At 47.7% G+C, this 20,484-nt stretch overlaps 2 protein-coding genes across 2 annotated transcripts; both read left to right on the top strand.

Annotated features, from left to right (window-relative positions):
* The first annotated feature begins 979 nt into the window (after positions 1–979).
* LOC141162454 (E3 ubiquitin-protein ligase TRIM11-like) lies at positions 980–6,668 on the top strand. Its single transcript, XM_073648591.1, has one exon. The coding sequence runs from the start codon at positions 1,026–1,028 to the stop codon at positions 2,601–2,603; it is 1,578 nt and encodes a 525-aa protein (XP_073504692.1). The 5' UTR covers positions 980–1,025; the 3' UTR covers positions 2,604–6,668.
* A 9,263-nt stretch (positions 6,669–15,931) lies between these two features.
* Positions 15,932–20,129, top strand: LOC141161211 (E3 ubiquitin/ISG15 ligase TRIM25-like). Its single transcript, XM_073645996.1, has one exon. The coding sequence runs from the start codon at positions 15,956–15,958 to the stop codon at positions 17,528–17,530; it is 1,575 nt and encodes a 524-aa protein (XP_073502097.1). The 5' UTR covers positions 15,932–15,955; the 3' UTR covers positions 17,531–20,129.
* The last annotated feature ends 355 nt before the right edge of the window (positions 20,130–20,484 follow it).

The following is a 20,484-nucleotide window of genomic DNA, read 5'->3' as shown; positions in this document are numbered from 1 at the left end:
GATCAACCTCTACCTGAATGATGGAAAGAGAAAAGTATGGTGAAGGCGTGGTACAGCTCATGATCCAAAGCATACCACATCATCTGTAAAACACGGCGGAGGCAGTGTGATGGCTTGGGCATGCATGGCTGCCAGTGGTACTGGGTCACTAGTGTTTATTGATGATGTGACACAGGACAGAAGCAGCCGAATGAATTCTGATGTATTCAGAGCCATACTGTGTGCTCAGGTCCAGCCAAATGCAGCCAAACTGATTGGTCGTCGTTTCATACTACAGATGGACAATGACCCAAAACATAAAGCCAAAGCAACCCAGGAGTTTATTAAAGCAAAGAAGTGGAATATTCTTGAATGGCCAGGTCAGTCACCTGATCTCAACCCAATTGAGCCGCATTTCACTTGTTAAAGACTGAACTTCAGACAGAAAAGCCCACAAACAAACAGCAACTGAAAACCACCGCAGTGAAGGCCTGGCAGAGCATCAAAAAGGAGGAAACCCAGCGTCTGGTGATGTCCATGAGTTCAAGACTTCAGGCAGTCATTGCCAACAAAGGGTTTTCAATCAAGTACTAGAAATGAACATTTTATTTACAATTATTTATTCTGTCCAATTACTTTTGGTCCCTTTAAAAACAGGGTGGCACATGTTAAGGAGCTGAAACTCCTAAACCCTTCATCCAATGTTAATGTGGATACCCTCAAATGAAAGCTGAAAGTCTGAACTTCAACTGCATCTGAATTGTTTTGTTTAAAATTCATTGTGGTAATGTCTAGAACCAAAACTAGAAAAATGTTGTCTCTGTTCAAATATATATGGACCTAACTGTATATTAACAATTGCTGCCGCAGCAGTGGAGGTTCTTCATTGTGAGGTTCTGGAGCACCTGAGACATTCTACTACATATATACAGTATATCATGTGACTTGCTTCCAGAACGGCGGGGGTTAATTGCTCTGGAGATATTCTCCTCCCCCCTTGTGTGAAGAAACTTTTCAGGTTTAGGTTCCCACTTTTTCACAGTTGAATGGCATCTGGTGACCTGAAGGACAAGCTGAACTGCTCCATCTGCCTGAGCCTCTATACAGATCCCGTATCCCTGAGATGTGGACACAACTTCTGCCGCTCGTGTATTGTGAGTGTGCTGGATGCCCAGGAGGCGGCTGGAGGGTATTCCTGTCCTGACTGCAGAGCAGAATATCCGGAGCGTCTGGCCCTGGAGAAGAACCGGAAGCTGAGGAACATAGTGGAGCGTTTCTCATCTACTCAGCCTGATATGGAGGAGACCAGAATCTTCTGCACTTACTGTACAAAGTCTCCTGTACCGGCTGTAAGGACATGTCTTCATTGTGAGGCATCTTTTTGTGAAAAGCACCTGACCAGACACAGTAAGTCACCAGAACATACCTTAGTTGACCCCACTGTTACCCTGGACGAAAGAAAATGCTCCACACACAAGGAGGTGCTGAAATATTACTGTCCTATAGAGGGCGCCTGTCTCTGTGTGTCCTGCTGGGTGGCCGGAGACCACAAGGGACATGACGTGGAGCTACTGGATGTGGCCTCTGAGAAGAAGAAGGAGAAAATAAGATTTGTCTTGAAGGAAATTCATTTCAACAGAGAAGAAGCTGAAAAAAGAGTTCAGGATCTAAAGGATCATGGCACAGAACAGAGAAAGAAATCCTCCGGACTTGCCGACAGAGTCACTCTGCTGTTTACTGATCTCAGGAAGAAGCTGGATGATCTAGAAAAGAGAATCCAGGGAGAGATTTCCAGGGAGAGGAATCAAGTGTTACTGTCAGTCATCGAACTGGTCAAACCGGTAGAGCTTCACGTAGACAAACTGACCAAGGAGATTAACAGTCTTGAGGGATTATGTACTATCACTGATCCACTGACCTTCCTGCAAGAAGAGTTAAAATATGGTGACATCAGTTGTGTGAACTGTGATGTGAAAAGTCATGTAAGAGATGCTCCGTGTATGGACGAGGGCCTAGTCTCACAGATATTACACAGAGGACTGGGGAACTTTGCCGATAATCTGATGGATGTAAAGAAGAAGAGACAGTTCCCAGTGATGGAGAAATCGGACTTATTACTGGATATAGACACGGCTCAGAATAACATCATTATATCTCAGGATCTCAGATCTGCTTCTTATTCCGCTACATCACAGAACAGACCCGATGGGCCCAAGAGGTTCAAATCCCGTCACGTGTTAAGTTCCTACAGCTTCTCCTCTGGGAAACATTACTGGGAGGTGGACGTAAGTCAGGCGAGGAGCTGGATGATAGGGGTGGCCGGGGAAAGTCTGGAAAGAGAGGTGAATAAGAAATCAAATTTTATTGGCTTCAATGAGAAATCCTGGGCCGTCATTTGTGAGAAAAAACTTTTTGCAAGTCATAACAATATCCATAATCAGATGGTATTAGATTATCCTGTGCGGGTTGTGGGAGTCTATCTGGATTATGAGGCTGGGCGTCTGTCCTTCTATCGTGTATGCGACTCCATCAGACACTTATACACCTTCACCGCCTCCTTCTCCGAGCCGCTCTATGCCGCTTTACATCTGTATGATAATTGCATCATGAAAATCATAAAATAATTTCAACAAAATTGCAACAGGAAAGTGAATCTTCAGCTTCTATCATCCTTACACTTTTAGGTCTGATGGAGTCACTCCGTCCTGATTGCAGGCTAGGCCCGATGGGCTGCATATCAGTGTGACACTGGCAGGCAAAGTTTTGTATGTCTGTTATTTCAGTAATCAGAGGATCGCACTTCTACGGTCCCTACTGGAACTAAAAAAAATTATAAAAGTAAAAATTTTTTAGAAAAATAAAAACAAAAATATTTAGTCCCCAAGATAAGATATTATTTAGCTGCAATTTTTTTCCCCCTAATGCTTCAAATAATTTTCATCTCTGTGTATATATTCAGTTGCGTAACTATAGTCTGATGATCCGCTGTGTAAAATTTTGACCTGGGCCCCCACCTGCACGTTGGTCAGATGTATGGGCCCATATAGCATTCTAGATCTTATAAAGACATATGTGTTCGCCCCCCATAATTATGTCCCCCTTCCTGGCTCCTTCTTGTAATGCTAAAACGTTTTTCCCCATCCTGGTATGATGCCTCCATCCTAGCATAGTGTTCCCCATTCTGGTATAGTGTCCCTCATGCTGGTATAATATCCCCATTTCTGGTATAATATCCCCAATTCTGGTATAAAGTCCCCCGTTTTAGTATGATGCCCCCCATCCTGGTATAATGTCCCCAATTTTGGTATAATGTTCCCTATCCTGATATAATATCCCTGTAACGGGTCCGGGAGGCGGAACCTCTGAGCTACTATACAAGGGGGCGGCCCTTGTAAGGGAGCGGGTGGCAGTCTCTGGATGAATGGACAGGGAGATACGGCAAGAGATCAGGGCAGTCTCTGGGTGAACGGACAGGGAGATACGGCAAGTGATCAGGGCAGTCTCTGGGTAAGGGGTAGGTACGACCTGTGATGGCAGAGCCTCCGGGTAGGCTAGCAGGCAGATGGTAGATGGGTGCTCCCAGGTGAGCAAGCGAGAGTCTCTGGAATAGCAGGTGGTCACGGCACGTGACGGCGGAGCCTCCGGGCTGGCAGGCAGGCAGGTAACGGAGAAGCGCTCCCAGGTGAGCGGGCAAGAGTCTCTGGAATAGCTGGTGGTCACCGCACGTGACAAGGGGACCTCCGGGCTGGCAAGCAGGCAGGTAACGGAGATGCGCTCCCAGGTGAGCGGGCAAGAGTCTCAGAGATAGCTGGTGGTCACAGCACGTGACAACGGAGCCTCTGGGCTGGCAAGCAGGCAGGTAACGGAGAAGCGCTCCCAGGTGAGCGGGCAAGCTGGTCCATAGACAGACTGACCGGAGTAGTAAAGCAGACCGTCGGACCTCAGGCAAGCAGGCAGGTAGCTGATATGCGCTCCCAGGTGAGCGGGCAGGCTGGTCCTTAGACAGACTGACAGGAGTAGTAAGGCAGACCGTCGGACCTCAGACTGGCAGACAGGTAACAAGTATTCAGGCAGGAATCAGGCAGGTAACTGGCAGGAATCAGGCAGGTAACTGGCAGGTAACTGGCAGGTAACTGGCAACGGGACCTGAGGGCTGAAGCACAGGTGAGACACAGGTGCAAACAACATTGCTCGGGCACCTCCATTTTGGAGGAGGTGCCTTTTATATGATGAAGTCCTCCGGCCATTGGCCGGGGACTCTTTAGGGCGGCGCGCGCGGCCCCTTTAAGAGGAGGGGAGCGCGCGCGCGCCCTAAGCACAGGGGCCGGGAAGGAGCGCGCGCCGAGAGCAGAGCAGGAGGAGGACGCCGGGACGGAGCGCGCGCTGACAGCAGAGCGGGGAGAGGACGCCGGGCACGGAGCAGAGCGGTGAGGGGAGCAGCGTCCCTGCCTAGCAGAGGGCAGGGACGCCAGCGCTACAGTCCCCCATTCTGGTGTAATGTCCCCCATGCTGGTATAATGTCCCCCATGCTGGTATAATGTCCCCAATTCTTGTATAATGTCCCCCATCCTGGTATAATGTTCCCCATCATGGTATAGTGTCCCCCAACCTGGTATAGTGTCCCCCATGCTGGTATAATATCCCCAATTCTGGTATATCATCCCCAATTCTGGTATAATGCCCCCCATTCTAGTATAATATCCCCCATCCTAGTATAATGTCCTCCATCCTGGCATAATATCCAAAATTCTAGTATAATGTCTGCCATCCTGGTATAATGGCCCCCATGCTGGTATATCCCCAATTCTGGTATATCATCCCCAATTCTGGTATAATCTGCCCCATCCTGGTATAATGTCCCCCATCCTGGGATAATTTCCCAATTCTGGTATAATGTCCCCCGTCCTGGTATAAAGTCCCCCATCCTGGTATACTATCCCCAAATAATTAATTGAAAAAAAGCGATGTGGGGTCCCCCCTATTTTTGATAACCAGCAAAGGTAAAGCAGACAGCTGTGCTTATATTATTAGGCTGGGAAGGTCCCTGGATATTGGGCCCTTCCAAGCCTAAAAATACCAGCCAGCAGCCGCCCCAGAATTGGCGCATCACTTTAGAGGCTGGGAGCAGAATCAGTGGAGCAGTCAGTAAGTGCTCTGCCTTCTCAATCTCTGCTGCCAGTGCAGAGAGCAACAGTTGTGATGAGTTTGTCATCTGGTTGCTGCTTTTTTCATAGACAAAAGCTGAGATGGTAAAGCGGTCAGTGTAATGAATGTTGTCACCTCTGCTCTTCCTTGTGCAGGAAGCATCAAATCTGATGACAAACTCATCACAACTGTTGCTCTCCGCAGGTGTAGCAGTGATTGAGAAGGCAGAGCGCTTACTGACTGCTCCACTGACAAAGGCAGCCGAGGGGGGAAAGTAGTGTCAGGTAAGGTGTAGTGACTGCTCCACTGACAAAGGCAGCCGAGGGGGGAAAGTAGTGTCAGGTAAGGTGTAGTGACTGCTCCACTGACAAAGGCAGCCGAGGGGGGAAAGTAGTGTCAGGTAAGGTGTAGTGACTGCTCCACTGACAAAGGCAGCCAGGGGGGGAAAGTAGTGTCAGGTAAGGTGTAGTGACTGCTCCACTGACAAAGGCAGCCGAGGGGGGAAAGTAGTGTCAGGTAAGGTGTAGTGACTGCTTCACTGACAAAGGCAGCCGAGGGGGGAAAGTAGTGTCAGGTAAGGTGTAGTGACTGCTCCACTGACAAAGGCAGCCGAGGGGGGAAAGTAGTGTCAGGTAAGGTGGACAGCAGAAGACGTAGGAGGGATGTGGTGGAAGAGGTGGGGAATGTCATCCCAGTGCAGTCCGATATACAGGCATTTAAAAGTCCTCAGTGGTTGATACTTTTTAATGGCTAGCTGAAAAGATGATAACAAATTGCAAGATTTCAAGACTACTTCAGTCTCTTCATCACCTAATTTTTTATTATTTTTTTATTTGAAGGTGTTATTTTTGTAAATATAATAAAATCAGCATTGCTCATCCCCTGCCACTCTTGTCCTGCTTGTACGCTGCTGCTTCAGATCTTTGTTGGAGGCAGCAGAGGTGACATGGCCACAGCTAAATAGCCTTGTGCAGACTTCAGAGAGAAGACCCGTTTATGTCCTTGGCCTCCTTGGTGTGCGCCCGTGGAGCCGGTGTGCCAGAATGGATGGGCTTGTGGGGTCTCTTTGTTGCTGTGTACGGTTTATGCGGAAAAAAACCTGGTGAAAGATCTACTATAACAAAATTGTTCATGTTAAATTCTTAAGTCTTTACCTGGAGTATTCGAGAAATATCACTTGTTGTAACACAAATTTTAATATTAAAAAATATATATATTTTGCCATATCTGCAACAACCTAAAATTAAAACGAACAGAGTATTTAACACTGTTATGTCCGATAATGTCTGGTTTAGTGACTCCTGCATTGAGCTGGGGGTAGGACACGATGACCCTGGAGGTCCACTCCACCTCTCACATTATATCATTCTATAATAATTCAGAATATGTCTGATGCTGGATTAAAAAAAATGTTACTGCCTATATATTTTGTATGTATTACTATGGGGGGCTCATTCTGATTTTACCAGATCAGAATCTATCTTGTATTATTGGATTGTTGCTTTCTTGTTCACTTGACTTCTAATAAAATAATCTTGATGATATTGTTCAGTTTCTGGAGACAATCAATGAGATCCGAGCGCTGAAATTACTTTATGATCTTATGTAAAACTAGCATTCATTTCAGTAATGAGTAACCAGACGTAGAGCCAGTACTGACCTACTGACTGCCTTTCATGGGATCAGTGAGCGCCCCGGCGTCCGTACTCTGAATGTTCAGAGAGGACTGTGCAGTCATCATCATTTTAATGAATGTTGAAAATTAAAGGCTCCATATAAGACTTTATATGGGTAAAGAATCGGGTAAGTGAAAGGGGTTAGGATTTTTTGGGGGAGGACTAACCTTGAAGCATTTACCCTTGAGTAAAACATTTGCATTGATGAGTCCTCGGTTCACCTTCGGAGGCTTTAATTCCACCAAATAACACAGCAAGGTATGGCGTGAAATTATACAAGCAATATGAGAGGGCATCAGAGCATAACCAATAAATTTCGTATACAATTCCACCACCAAAATAACCCAACATCATGGAAGTTGGTGGGAAAACTGAGTGAGAGTTCATTCACCTACTACAGAACCAACTACCACCTCTACATGAATAATTATTGCACCACTGTCCCACTATTCCAGTTCCTCATTTCTAGAACTATGGTGGCAAGATTTACCATATGGAAGAACAAACCAAGCCTCCCTAGATTGCTGTTTGGGCAAAGACGAGCTGGACGTTATGCAGTGACCATGTATTGTGTTTCAAGTATAAGAACAGGAGAGAATTCCTTTTTTTGACAGCACCCGGCCCCAACACAATGTACCAGGATGGAAGCCCTCAAGCCAGGACACATTCAGGTCTACAACAAGTAATGAGCGGCGTGGATCTATCAGATAAGCTACAGCTGAACAGAGCCATATGGAAATCACTGGTGCGTTATAAAAACCTGTCCGTCTACATCAGGGATGTCAAACTCAAAAACACAGAAGGCCAAAATGAAAAACTTGGACAAAGTCGAGGCCCAACCAGTATGTAGTATAATGGCCCCACACAGTCCTCCATACAGAATAATTGGCCCCACGTAGTCCTCCAAACAGTATAATTGGCCCACATAGCTTTCCATACAGTATAATGGGCACCACATAGTCCTCCATGCAGTAAAATGGGCCCTACTAAGTCCTCCATACAGTATAATGGCCCCCACATAGGGGTGGTGGTTCTGGTGTCGCAAGTCAAATATAATCACCCTACGGGCCAGATTTGGCCCACAGGCCAGAGTTTGACATGTATGATCTACATCATACAGATGACATTGTACAATGTGGACGTACGATTTTGATGTTTCCAGGAATATCAAGAGGTGGTTATCGTGACCCTGATATTTGGGAAACCAAGAAGGTGGGAAAACCAAGATTTCTGCAAGTGAGGCCACATGCATCGGCCCATTGCCACATTTCCCAGGTGAAGTTCCTCAAACCGTAAAGTAGGTAAAGTGTGCCAAGAGGGGGATTGAAAAGGATCCCACTTATCTTGTGACATCTGCTCTGAAAAAAAACAGGATTTCGTATAAATGAATGTTTGAATTTATAACACATCCCTTGAATTTTTGATTTTATGAACCCTTTATTCGTGTACCCTGGTGTTCTCCACACAGTTTATATCGCCCTCTAATCAGGGCCGTGTTCCCCTCATTTGGAGGAAAATTTTATTTACATTTTAAGTCAACTTTTTTTTGAAAATCTACTATATAATCAGCTTATCCCGTCTGTCTGTCCTTCTGTCCAGGAAATCCCGCGTCGTTGATTGGTCCGGCCGCGGCCAATCAGCGACACAGGATTTCAGAACAAGATGGCGGCCGTTAGCGGCTCATCTGCCGCACGGATGTCAGCGGCAATGCAGCCGGGAGATGACCGGGAGATGACCCGGCTGCTCACAGCGGAAGTACCTGCACAGGCAGTGCCGCTCCTCGGTCCTCACTAACATGGTTCGCGTTAGTGAGGACCGGAAGCGGCGCTGCCTGCGCGGGTACTTCCGCTGTGAGCAGCCGGGAGATGACCGGCTAGCGCCGGTCATCTCCCGGCTGCATTGCTGCTGACCTCCGTGCAGAGCGGTGTTTGAATTTGGCGCCAATATCGCTGATTGGTCCTCACTAACACGGACCAATCAGCAAACCGTATTAGTGAGGACCGAGGAGCGTCACCGCGAGCAGCAGAAGTACCCTCGACCGGCGGCGCCGCTCCCCGGTCCCCCCTTCACACTTGACATCGGAGGTCAGCGCATGGAGGTCAGCGGCGCCGCCTGTCGGGGAACTTCTGCTGCGAGCAGCCTGGAGATGACTGGCTAGTGCCGGTCATCTCCCAGCTGCATCGCCGCTGACGTCCGTGCGGCAGATGAGCCGCTAATGGCCGCCATCTTGTTCTGACCCTTCAGCGACGTGGGATTTCCTGGACAGAAGGACAGACAGACGGGATAAGCCGATTATATAGTAGATAAGCGCCTATCAGTTTAGATCTGAGTTGGTGCCTAAAAATATAGATTTTGGAAATGTTTTTAAAAATGTGAAAAATTGGTCTTAAATGTATTAAAAAAAAATTGTTTTTTTCTGTAAGTTTTGTATTTTTTTATGAATAAAAAAAATTCATATAGATCAAAATTTACAACTAACATAAAGTACAATGTGTCATGAAATATCAGTTTTAGAATCATTGAGATCGAAAGAAGTATTTCAAAGTTATTAGCACATAAAGTGACACGAGTCATGTCTGAAATATGGTCTCTGTCCTAAAGTCCCAAACAGAACGTGTCATTAAGAGGTTAATTAGAATTTCTTAGTGATTGATAAAAAGGCCTCCAATATAACAATGGCTACAACGTTATCCCCTTTATTTCCCAATTGCTTGCCTGATTCTGTGGAAAAGTTCCTATATATCTCACAGGATCCTTCTCAGCCAATCAGCTGGTCTGAACTGAGTCCAAGTGATCATGTAGAGTGTGGAACTCAGAAACAAGCAAGACAGAATGAGGCATCATGTAATACCTCATGTGACTTTTCAGCTCCCTGATATTACTGGCCTCAGTAGTAATGTGCCCCTCTACTAGGAATATCTTAGGGCTCACCTTGAGAGATGGATTCATGAAGCCGCAAGTCAGGATGGGTACATGGACCCAGGGCATTCACACAGCAAGCAGGAAAGCATGGAGCATTAAGGACCCAGACAACAGGCTATGCTGGATAGCAGACAAATAAGCAAGGCAGGTATATACTGGAAGCCACAGAACCAGAAGGGCAGATGAAAAAGAAAATGGCAGGTCTGAAACAGCACAGTAGGTAGCAGAATCCACAGCAGATTGTAACATAATGCAAAGAATCTCTGACAGTTTATGATGCTTATAGCAAATGATTGGTTAACCAAAGCAGATGCAAGTTATAGAATCCACCTCAGATTGCAACATAATGAGAACAGACTCTGATAACAGTTTGTGATACTTACAGCAAACAATTGGTTAACTAGCAAGTAGCAAGTAGAAGGTTAACCAGCAGGTCTAAGGATTTGTAGAAATCATAGGAGTTTGCAACGTTGGATGCAATGCAACAGATGACACTGGATGGTGATAAGCAAACCACAACTGAACACATTACTGTTTTAATTCTCAGATATAGGGGTATGTGTAAAAGTTGGCCCTTAAAAGGCCTTGGGAGATGATTTTGTAGCACCCTGAGGATTCGGCTGCTACAGGGGTATTACACCTCAAGCCAGAGGTGTGGTATTCCACTCCCGGGTAAGGATGGAGTGTGGAACTGAGCTAGTAGGCTGCATGCACTACATACATCCCATTTCCGGGGGACAGAACGACGGTACTCCCACCAGTTTATGTGCAGGTACGACAGCGTCTGTCCCTGGCTGGAGTGGGAGGGGGGTGGAACATCCCAGTAGTGTAGGGGCAGATAGGGGGAGTAGTCTGGGTAAAGATAGGAGCTCATTGGGTGCTGGTCACCTGAGCTCACACATAGAGGGAGTATATAAGGTGGGCACCATCTTAGAACAGGGTCTTTGTAGAGTCAGAGGAGCAGAGCAGAGAAGCTCAGCCAGGAGGGCTGACAGGGAGCTGTGGCTCCGGCTGGGCCCAGCTCCAAGGCCAAGTCTGCAGAGAGAGAGGAGTCAGAAGGACCCAGGGAGGAAAGAAGAAGGAACCCCAAGATCCCAGAATAAGGACAGAAGGGTGAAGGGTTGGCGCATAAGGGTACCGGATCCCAAGCTGGCAGAGGCCAGAACATACCTTAGCCAGGAACCGGAGGTCGTGGTCAGAGTCTGCCACGACCCTCACCAAATCCACTAGAAAAGCACACCAAGTATAGGGTCAGGGAAGCCAAAGAAGGCTTACCCACCAAGAGACCCAAGGGAGCCGGCCAAAAGTGGATCCCTGGTGGGAACGGCCAGAGAAAAGGGAAAGTCAGAAAGGAGCTCAGGGCCACGCTCCGGAATTGCTTGGGGGTTGGCCGAGTCCAGGACCTGGTGGACGCAGCACGGCTCGGGTGGTCACTCAAGGCCAGAGTGACCAAAAGAACATCAGTAAGTAAAAACCCTGAACTGCACCTCCCGTCTCGGAGTCTCCTTTCTACACCACAACAACTCCCATCATCCACACCTGCTGCCCTGAGGCCATACCCCTCCCGTTGGGGGTTATACCATCACTGCTGCACATACACCACCGGCCTCAGCGGACTGCTCTGCAGCGGCGGCTTCAAAGCCGCACTCAACGGGTGGCGTAGTCGACAATCAAGTTAACATCTACTGCCATAGACTGCCACTTAGTTTGACACCCTGGGCACGGACCGGGTCACCGCCACAAGGACTACTACCCCCATCGAGATCCGGCTCCGGGTATCCCCCTACAGCACTGGCCCAGGGGGCGCGTCAACTTTTGGCGTAGTCGGCAGGATAACGTGCCCGCAACCACCGGGTACTGCGTGCCTGAAAAAGAGACTTTTAAAAACTTACCATCCGTGAAGTTTTCCCGCCATCGGTGAAGATTCCCGCCATCCGGCGCCATCTTCAGCCTTCTTCCCGCCATTTCAGAAGATTTCCCGCCCTGGCAAAGCGGACGCCATTATGGGCGTGCCGGAGGGTGGCAAGAGGCCACCCCCCATCGTGGGCCAGGACCAAGAATGGCGCCAAAAGCGGAAACCGCCCCCACCAGCAGAGACTGTGATGTTAGAGATGTCCATCAGCGTGAGGGGTCTGCCCCTGGAACTGACAATCACCAAGTTACCCCAGGACCGCCCTCAGTATGGGCGGATACAGAACAAAACAGAGAAGATGGGTGCAGCCTGGAGGAGTCTGGAGAGAGCGCACCCGGAGATGAGAAGTCTGGAGAGGAGTCCAGAGAAGCCGTACCCGGAGATGGAGGAAGAGGCAGGCAGCACCGACCCTGTGGTCAGGAGCCTGCTGCAAGCAACAACCCCACTAGGCCTGGTGGAGATTCTGGCACAGCTCCCCCGAGACCGGGAGTGTGCGCAGACCGAGCTGGAGCGCCTCGCACGGAGGATGGCCCAGGTGCAGCGAGAGACGCTGACGGAGTGGAGCAGAGAGATGGCCCTGCAGGCAGGAACCCGCCAGCGGAGCACGCCACCCGAGACGAGGAGTCAGACCGCCTCTGAGGATGGTGCAAGAGGAATCAAGGCCGGAGACGACGCCGAGGAAGGAGCTAAAGAAACGGAGGCAGGTAAAGGGGACGTCACTACCCCGAGCCGAGAAGCCGTGAGACTGCCCCAGCTCCCCGTCGCAGAGCCCGAAATTTCCCCTGCCGTGCCCGTCGTTGCACCGTCACCGCTCCCGACTAGGCCTCAAACAGAAGCCGCGGCCACGCCCCCTGTGACGTCACGCGCCTCAACCCTGAGCGCGGCCAAGCAGGAGACTTCACCGGCCTGGTCGCAAGGCCGAGTGCCCCCGGGCGCCGCAGTACCAACAGCACCCTCTACCTCCACTGAGCCACCGGCCTGGTCGCTGGGCCAAGTAACCCAGGGCGCCGCCGTCTTTACAGTGCCCTTTACGTTCAGGGTGCCCCAGGCCTGGTCGCAAGGCCTGGTGAACCCGGGCGCCGCCACCACCACCGCGCCCTCAGCTTCCACAGCGCCACACCTGGGTGAAGACCTATTTACCCAACACACTTGCCCGGATGGGCAGCCTTTTGTATGGCCACCGGAGTATCACCAACTTCAACTCCAAAAGGAAAGGCCCCTGTGCGAGCCCCTGATTCCGACTCCGAAGCCCGTCAAGAGGACCCCGCTCTCGTTGGAGGAGGCGCAGTTTGAGTGGGACCCCACTGGAGGAGACCTCATGGGGTTCACCCAAGAAACTCGGGCGGCCGCAGCTGAGCGTGCGGAGTGCTGCCGCCAGCAGTTGGAAGTCTTTGAGCGAGAGCGGAGAGAGAGGCGGGTCCGTGAGCAGCAGATGCAGATACAGAGCGCGGAACAGAAGAGTCGGACCCGAAGGAACCCCCGTGCAGCTCATGGTCCCCGTGCCACCGGGACTGTGATTAAATTCCAACTGCAGCACGGTTGGGGTTTCATCAGGGATCATCACACCCCCGGCGACGTCTTCGTGACCAGGAGAGATGTCGAGTCCCACCTACCGGAGGGACACAGAGGTCGTGACCTGTACCTGGGTGATGAGGTCACCTTTACCCGGCACCAATGTGCCAAAGGACCCTACGCCCTTCATGTACACCGTTTGACAGAGGAGGAGCTGCGCTGTGAGGAGGAGCAAGAGGACCCGGATGGGTCTGAAGATTACCCTCAGGCAGGAGCAAGAGGACGCCGTTACTAGAAGTACGGTACAGAGAACTGTTAATAGTTAAAATATGTTCCCGTTGGGACAAGTGTGAACTGAAACCCGTGTGTCCCTATTCCCACTGACCGAGGACTGAGAGCGGTCATCCTTTCCTAATACCTGGCCGAGGACTGAGAGCGGCCATACCTCCCCTTGTATATAGTTGCGCTTTCTAAAGCGCCCCCTACTGGTTTTATAAGGAACTGTGTTTTTTCTAAAAGAGACTGTCGCACTTTACCCGGTCACAAGTTGCACCGTGGCCGGAGGAACAAGAATGTTTATATGAAACGTTTTATGCTGAGAATATATATATTGTTTTATAGGTTTATGATGTTTATATGTGTTATATGTTCATGATGTTTTTTAAAAAAAAAATTTGTATGTTTGTGGATGTTTTTATTCTTTTACAGCCCGAGGACGTGCTGTGATTTACCAGGGGGGAATGTAGCACCCTGAGGATTCGGCTGCTACAGGGGTATTACACCTCAAGCCAGAGGTGTGGTATTCCACTCCCGGGTAAGGATGGAGTGTGGAACTGAGCTAGTAGGCTGCATGCACTACATACATCCCATTTCCGGGGGACAGAACGACGGTACTCCCACCAGTTTATGTGCAGGTACGACAGCGTCTGTCCCTGGCTGGAGTGGGAGGGGGGTGGAACATCCCAGTAGTGTAGGGGCAGATAGGGGGAGTAGTCTGGGTAAAGATAGGAGCTCATTGGGTGCTGGTCACCTGAGCTCACACATAGAGGGAGTATATAAGGTGGGCACCATCTTAGAACAGGGTCTTTGTAGAGTCAGAGGAGCAGAGCAGAGAAGCTCAGCCAGGAGGGCTGACAGGGAGCTGTGGCTCCGGCTGGGCCCAGCTCCAAGGCCAAGTCTGCAGAGAGAGAGGAGTCAGAAGGACCCAGGGAGGAAAGAAGAAGGAACCCCAAGATCCCAGAATAAGGACAGAAGGGTGAAGGGTTGGCGCATAAGGGTACCGGATCCCAAGCTGGCAGAGGCCAGAACATACCTTAGCCAGGAACCGGAGGTCGTGGTCAGAGTCTGCCACGACCCTCACCAAATCCACTAGAAAAGCACACCAAGTATAGGGTCAGGGAAGCCAAAGAAGGCTTACCCACCAAGAGACCCGAGGGAGCCGGCCAAAAGTGGATCCCTGGTGAGAACGGCCAGAGAAAAGGGAAAGTCAGAAAGGAGCTCAGGGCCACGCTCCGGAATTGCTTGGGGGTTGGCCGAGTCCAGGACCTGGTGGACGCAGCACGGCTCGGGTGGTCACTCAAGGCCAGAGTGACCAAAAGAACATCAGTAAGTAAAAACCCTGAACTGCACCTCCCGTCTCGGAGTCTCCTTTCTACACCACAACAACTCCCATCATCCACACCTGCTGCCCTGAGGCCATACCCCTCCCGTTGGGGGTTATACCATCACTGCTGCACATACACCACCGGCCTCAGCGGACTGCTCTGCAGCGGCGGCTTCAAAGCCGCACTCAACGGGTGGCGTAGTCGACAATCAAGTTAACATCTACTGCCATAGACTGCCACTTAGTTTGACACCCTGGGCACGGACCGGGTCACCGCCACAAGGACTACTACCCCCATCGAGATCCGGCTCCGGGTATCCCCCTACAGCACTGGCCCAGGGGGCACGTCAATTTCACTAAGGAACGCAAGGACGCTTGTAAGACCTGATGTGGAGCATAACAAAGGGTGGCAGCCATAGAGGAAGGGAGTACCGGCTCCGAAGACGAGACACGTGTGTAACAGAATAAAGGCTGCCCATCTATACAAGTTGAACTCTGTGTTATAATTTTTAGAACGGGTGAATTACTGCTTATACTAAACACCACAGCTGCTGCAGAACCTCTTACTAAAGAGTTAGAGGGGAACGCCTTTCCATAAATAAGGTCTGCAGCAGTTGAGGAGTTTATTATTATTTTATTCATCATCTGAAGTTTGTGTAATGAGTTTATACTGGAACTGGGAGATGTATAATAAGATAAGTGGCGTCTGTGGAGCGCCGCTCTTCTCGGTACAATCACCAGGCTCTTTCTATTTTTGTTATTGATGCAGGACAGTGATTTCTCTTTTTCTGCTTTATCCTGAATCAAAGTATCGGCAACCCTTGTATTCTGTGTGCAGAATGCAAGCCAAAACTATTTAGGCGTGGCGAACATTGACTTGTGTAGTTAAAAAATGTCTGTTACAAGGCAATGGAGTAACTTGAAGATCCTGTCCCCAAAGCAAAATGAACAACTGGTCCTCCAACTATCACGGGTTTTTAAGAGTATTGAGCTCATAAGGGGCAAAGCTATTTTCTGGTCTCCCTATGCTTCAGGGTGCGGGTGCGACTGAAATCCCAGTCACGTCCCTGGTCACAACTTGATAGACAACATAGTGTTATAGTCGTTTCCGTGTCTGAAGGATTTAATTATTTATTCTCAGAAACTCTCCGCCTTTCTTATGTAGAAAAACTTTTTATCTTTCGATTTCTGTTCTTTAATACTACAATGGCGTCTGCTGAGCTGAGGGACGAGCTGAACTGCTCCATCTGCCTGAGCCTCTATACAGATCCCGTATCCCTGAGATGTGGACACAACTTCTGCCGCTCGTGTATTGTGAGTGTGCTGGATGCCCAGGAGGCGGCTGGAGGGTATTCCTGTCCTGACTGCAGAGCAGAATATCCGGAACGTCCGGCCCTGAAGAAGAACCGGAAGCTGAGGAATATAGTGGAGCGTTTCTCATCTACTCAGCCTGACATGAAGGAGATCAGAATCTTCTGCACTTACTGTACAAAGTCTCCTGTACCGGCAGTAAGGACATGTCTGCAGTGTGAGGCGTCTTTTTGTGAAGAGCATCTAAGTAGACACAGTAAGTCTCCAGAACATACTTTAGTTGATCCCACTGTTTCCCTGGAAGAAAGAAAATGCTCCACACACAAGGAGATGCTGAAATATTACTGTCCTATAGATGCCGCCTGTATCTGTGTGTCCTGCTGGGTGGCCGGAGACCACAAGGGACATGACGTGGAGCCACTGGATGTGGCCTCTGAGAAGGTGAAGGAGAAATTGAGGTCTGTTATGAAAAAACTGAAGTCTAAGAGAGAAGAAGCTGGAAAACGAGTCCAGAATCTGAAGAACCATGGGACAGAACATGGAAAGAAATCAGCCGGACTTGCTGATAGAGTCTCTGGTCTGTTTACTCACGTCAGGGAGAAGCTGGATGAACTAGAAAAGAGAATCCAGGGAGAGATTTCCAGACAGAAGGATCAGGTCTTACGTTCAGTCTCTGACCTGGTCGAACAGGTGGAGCTTCACGTGGACAAACTGACCAAGGACATTAATTGTCTTGAAGGATTATGTAATATCACTGATCCATTGTCCTTTCTAGAAGATGTAAACCATGGTGACATCAATGATGGAAGCGGTGATGTCATCGGTGATGTAAGAGATGCTCCGTGTGTGGACGAGGGCCTAGTCTCACAGATATTACACAGAGGACTGGGGAACTTTGCAAATGATCTGATTGATATGAAGATAAAGAGAAAGTTCTCAGTGATGGAGAAATCAGACATATTACTGGATATAGACACGGCTAATAATAACATTAGTATATCTCAGGATCTCAGATCTGCTTCTTATTCTGCCTTATCACAGAACAGACCCGATGGGCCCAAGAGGTTCAAATGCCGTCAGGTGTTAAGTTCCCTCAGCTTTTCCTCTGGGAGACATTACTGGGAGGTGGACGTCAGTCATGCGAGGAATTGGATGATAGGGGTGGCCGGGGAAAGTCTGGAGAGGAAGGTGAATGGTAAGGAATCTCATATCGGCTTAAATGAGAAATCCTGGGCCATTGTTTCTGAGAAAAATCTTTATGCAAGTCATAACAATATTCTTAAACAGCTGGTATCATATTCTCCTTTGCAGGTTGTGGGGATCTATCTGGATTATGAGGCCAGGCTTCTGTCTTTCTATAAGGTGTGTGACCCCATCAGACACTTACACACCTTCACCGCCTCCTTCTCCGAGCCGCTCTATGCCGCTTTTTATCTATTTGATAACTGTTTCATAAGAATAATGATATGATTACAACAAAATGGTGACTGTAAAGCTTATAGAGGATCTGTCACAAGGTGAAACGTGGCCAATTTTTGCTCTTTTTCTGTTCTTTGGTTGGTATTAATTTATTTATTTTAATCCATTGTACGATTCTAGAAATACGAGCCTTTTTATTTCTATGGTTGTTACCAAGGGGCTGTGGCTAATAGGATTCTTTGGGGGCATGTCTTTAGACTGCTCTACATGACCACCCTGTTAGACACACCTTCTTGGTAAAGAACATAAAAATTAGCACTAAATATGAAAGTCTCGATTTCACAGATTTTAACAAATAAAATTAAAAGGAATACTCAGGGGAGCAGCGGGGAGAAAATAAAAGCAAAAATTGGTCACTTTTGACCCGGTGACAGGTCCTCTTTAAAGGGAATGTTCAACCTCTATCATCCTTTTATTTTTATATTCATCAATCTGTACTCATAATAGAGTCAGGGCCGGATAGGCGGCATATCAGCATCACACTGACAGTTGAGTGATAAGAGAATAGCACTTTCATATGCACTACTGGGACAAAAAAAAAAGATAAAAAAGTAAACATTTGTTTAGAAAAATAAAAATATATAAAAAAAAGTCCTTTATTATTGAAAAAAATAATGCAAATGTTAACAAATATAATTGGTATTGCCATAAAGCCCCATAATGGTAAAATAAAGAGATTATTTAACGCCGTTATAAAATAAAAATGATACAATCATTGATGGTTCTTTTGTTTATTCTGCTTCCTAACACAAAAAAAAAAACGAATAAAAAGTGATCAAAGTCATATATGCAACAAAATGTACCAATGAAAACTACAAGTCGTCCTACATACCTCCCCCCTCACCCCTCTCCAACAACAGAATAATATAAATGTATAAATGTTCTGCATCTTGTAATAAACTTACACAAAACCTATTTTCTACTTTGAAAAATTAGGAAAATTTTAAGAAAATGGCGGAATTGCTGCTTTATTTTATCTCCGATCGCTCTTGAAAGAATAATGAAAGATATACCATCTATTATAAGTATGTAAAATGGTCCTATTGTAAAAAGCCCTGATACGGCTATAGCGACAGACAAATAATAATAATAAAGGCTATTGGAATGAGGCTATAAAACGGAAAATGGACTAAAAACTAATGTTTAATTTGTAGTAATAGGCGAAAAACCCTGTGTAGTCTGATCCCGCAGTAATACAGAGCTACCACGTGAAGATTAGAAAGAATAAGGCGACAGATGGAAAAAAGTGCAGGATCTGACTACACAGGGTCTGTTGTCTGTTACCAAGGAGATACATAGGTTTGCATAGAAGCTGTATGCAGAAAACGAAAGGACATTTTTGATCAAAGTTTTTTTGTTTTAAGTAAAAAAAAAAATAATGAGTTTTATAGACTTTTCTGTGATTGCCAGATATATCAGAATATTATTAACGAATACTGAATGAAAGGAATTGTACTGTTTATGTCTGGCTGCTGTAATATAACGGGTGGTGGGAGGGGGCGTCATCCTGATTTTACCAGATCAATGTCGATTTTGTACTATTGGTTTGTTACATTCTTATTCATTTACTTATAATAAAATGATCATGATGATATTTTCACCCAATTTCTGGAGATGATCAATGAGATACTATTTCTGAAATTGCTTTACGACCTGATGTAAAACTTCTATACTTTCAGTCATGAGTGATCGGACGCTCAGCCATTACCACCTTTGGACCTATAGGACCAGTGAGGGCTCCGATGTCCCCTCTCCTAATTATCACATCACTCATCTTACTGGATGGTGAGTACTAGGGAATCCCAGGATGGCTAAAAGGGATTTGAGGATTTTTCTTGGCCCCCTATCCGCCAAGGTCTGATAATTGATATGCGTAGTGTATGGGGGTATTTTCCGGCAGGCGGTCTTATTTTGGACTGTTTATGGGGTCATGTGTTAGGAAATGGGAGGAGCCAAAGAAATCAGTGTGAAAAATTCCATCAATAGAAGAAGCAACCATGATGGTTGGGGCCAGATGGAGATGAAAGGTCAAGAATAGTGATGGCAGTGTCACACAAGGTGAGGGAAAGACTAAGTGCAACATGAAGGGAAGAGGGGGAGAAGGCCCAAACACTAGGGAAAAGGGGAGTGGAAACCCCCAGGCAGATCTAATATCACCCTGCCTACCCTATTGTCCCTATATAGGCTCCACACCAATCGCCGAGCAGGAACCTAAGCCCTGAATGTCACTAGAGCTTGGCCCTACATAGGGAGGGGACAGGGTGAGCACTAGTCAAGTCCCACTACAAACTAAAGACAATAAGGTACACAAACAAAGGGAATGCACTTAGCTTGAGCAGACACCAGAGAGGTAACGCCAACTGTCCTCCAAGTGCACCAGAGAAGAAACTAGCCGACTGGTAGTGCTCCAAGCCAACACAGAGGTTCATAAAACTATCATCAGCGACTCTCTGGAGAAACTGAGATCATTTAACTACCCAGCAAGGGTGTGTCAATCAGCAGCAGAGGGTGGAGGTCCCGAATGGGTCCTAAAGGAAGAAGGATAAAACTATACTACAGAGATGAGGGAATCAAGAAGGCGTCTGCAATGCGAAGCGCAGTGATCTTCTACAGCCGGCTCCAGAGCGACTGTCTGTCACACACCTGACACACCCGAGACAGGCAGTCAGGGACAACCTCGCTGGTGAGTAATTTGACTTTATTGTTGATATTTTTGCCATTGACTGCACCTGATTAGTCTGATATTCATTCATCCTGTTTGGCGATGCTGACTGCCTATACGGCACTTTTATTTTGTCACTAGATGGCAGTATTATATGGTGACTTGCCCACTCTTCTGGAATATACAGTAAGCATCGATGTAGCAGCAGGGGTTATGGTGGGTGCAGAAGTTGCAGTCGAACTTGGGGTATGGATCTTAGGGGGGCCCAAAAGGTCTTTGGTCG

Source organism: Phyllobates terribilis, unplaced genomic scaffold, assembly GCF_046119375.1.
Source record: "Phyllobates terribilis strain yellow unplaced genomic scaffold, ASM4611937v1 Scaffold_9__5_contigs__length_417890890, whole genome shotgun sequence".
NCBI classification, from domain to species: domain Eukaryota; kingdom Metazoa; phylum Chordata; class Amphibia; order Anura; family Dendrobatidae; genus Phyllobates; species Phyllobates terribilis.
Note: the sequence above shows the minus strand (reverse complement) of the source record. Positions and strands in the feature narration are given on the sequence as shown.

Excerpts from the sequence above, each read along its gene's own strand:
- LOC141162454 (XM_073648591.1), top strand. The coding sequence starts at position 1,026 with ATGGCATCTGGTGACCTGAAGGACAAGCTGAACTGCTCCATCTGCCTG.
- LOC141161211 (XM_073645996.1), top strand. The coding sequence starts at position 15,956 with ATGGCGTCTGCTGAGCTGAGGGACGAGCTGAACTGCTCCATCTGCCTG.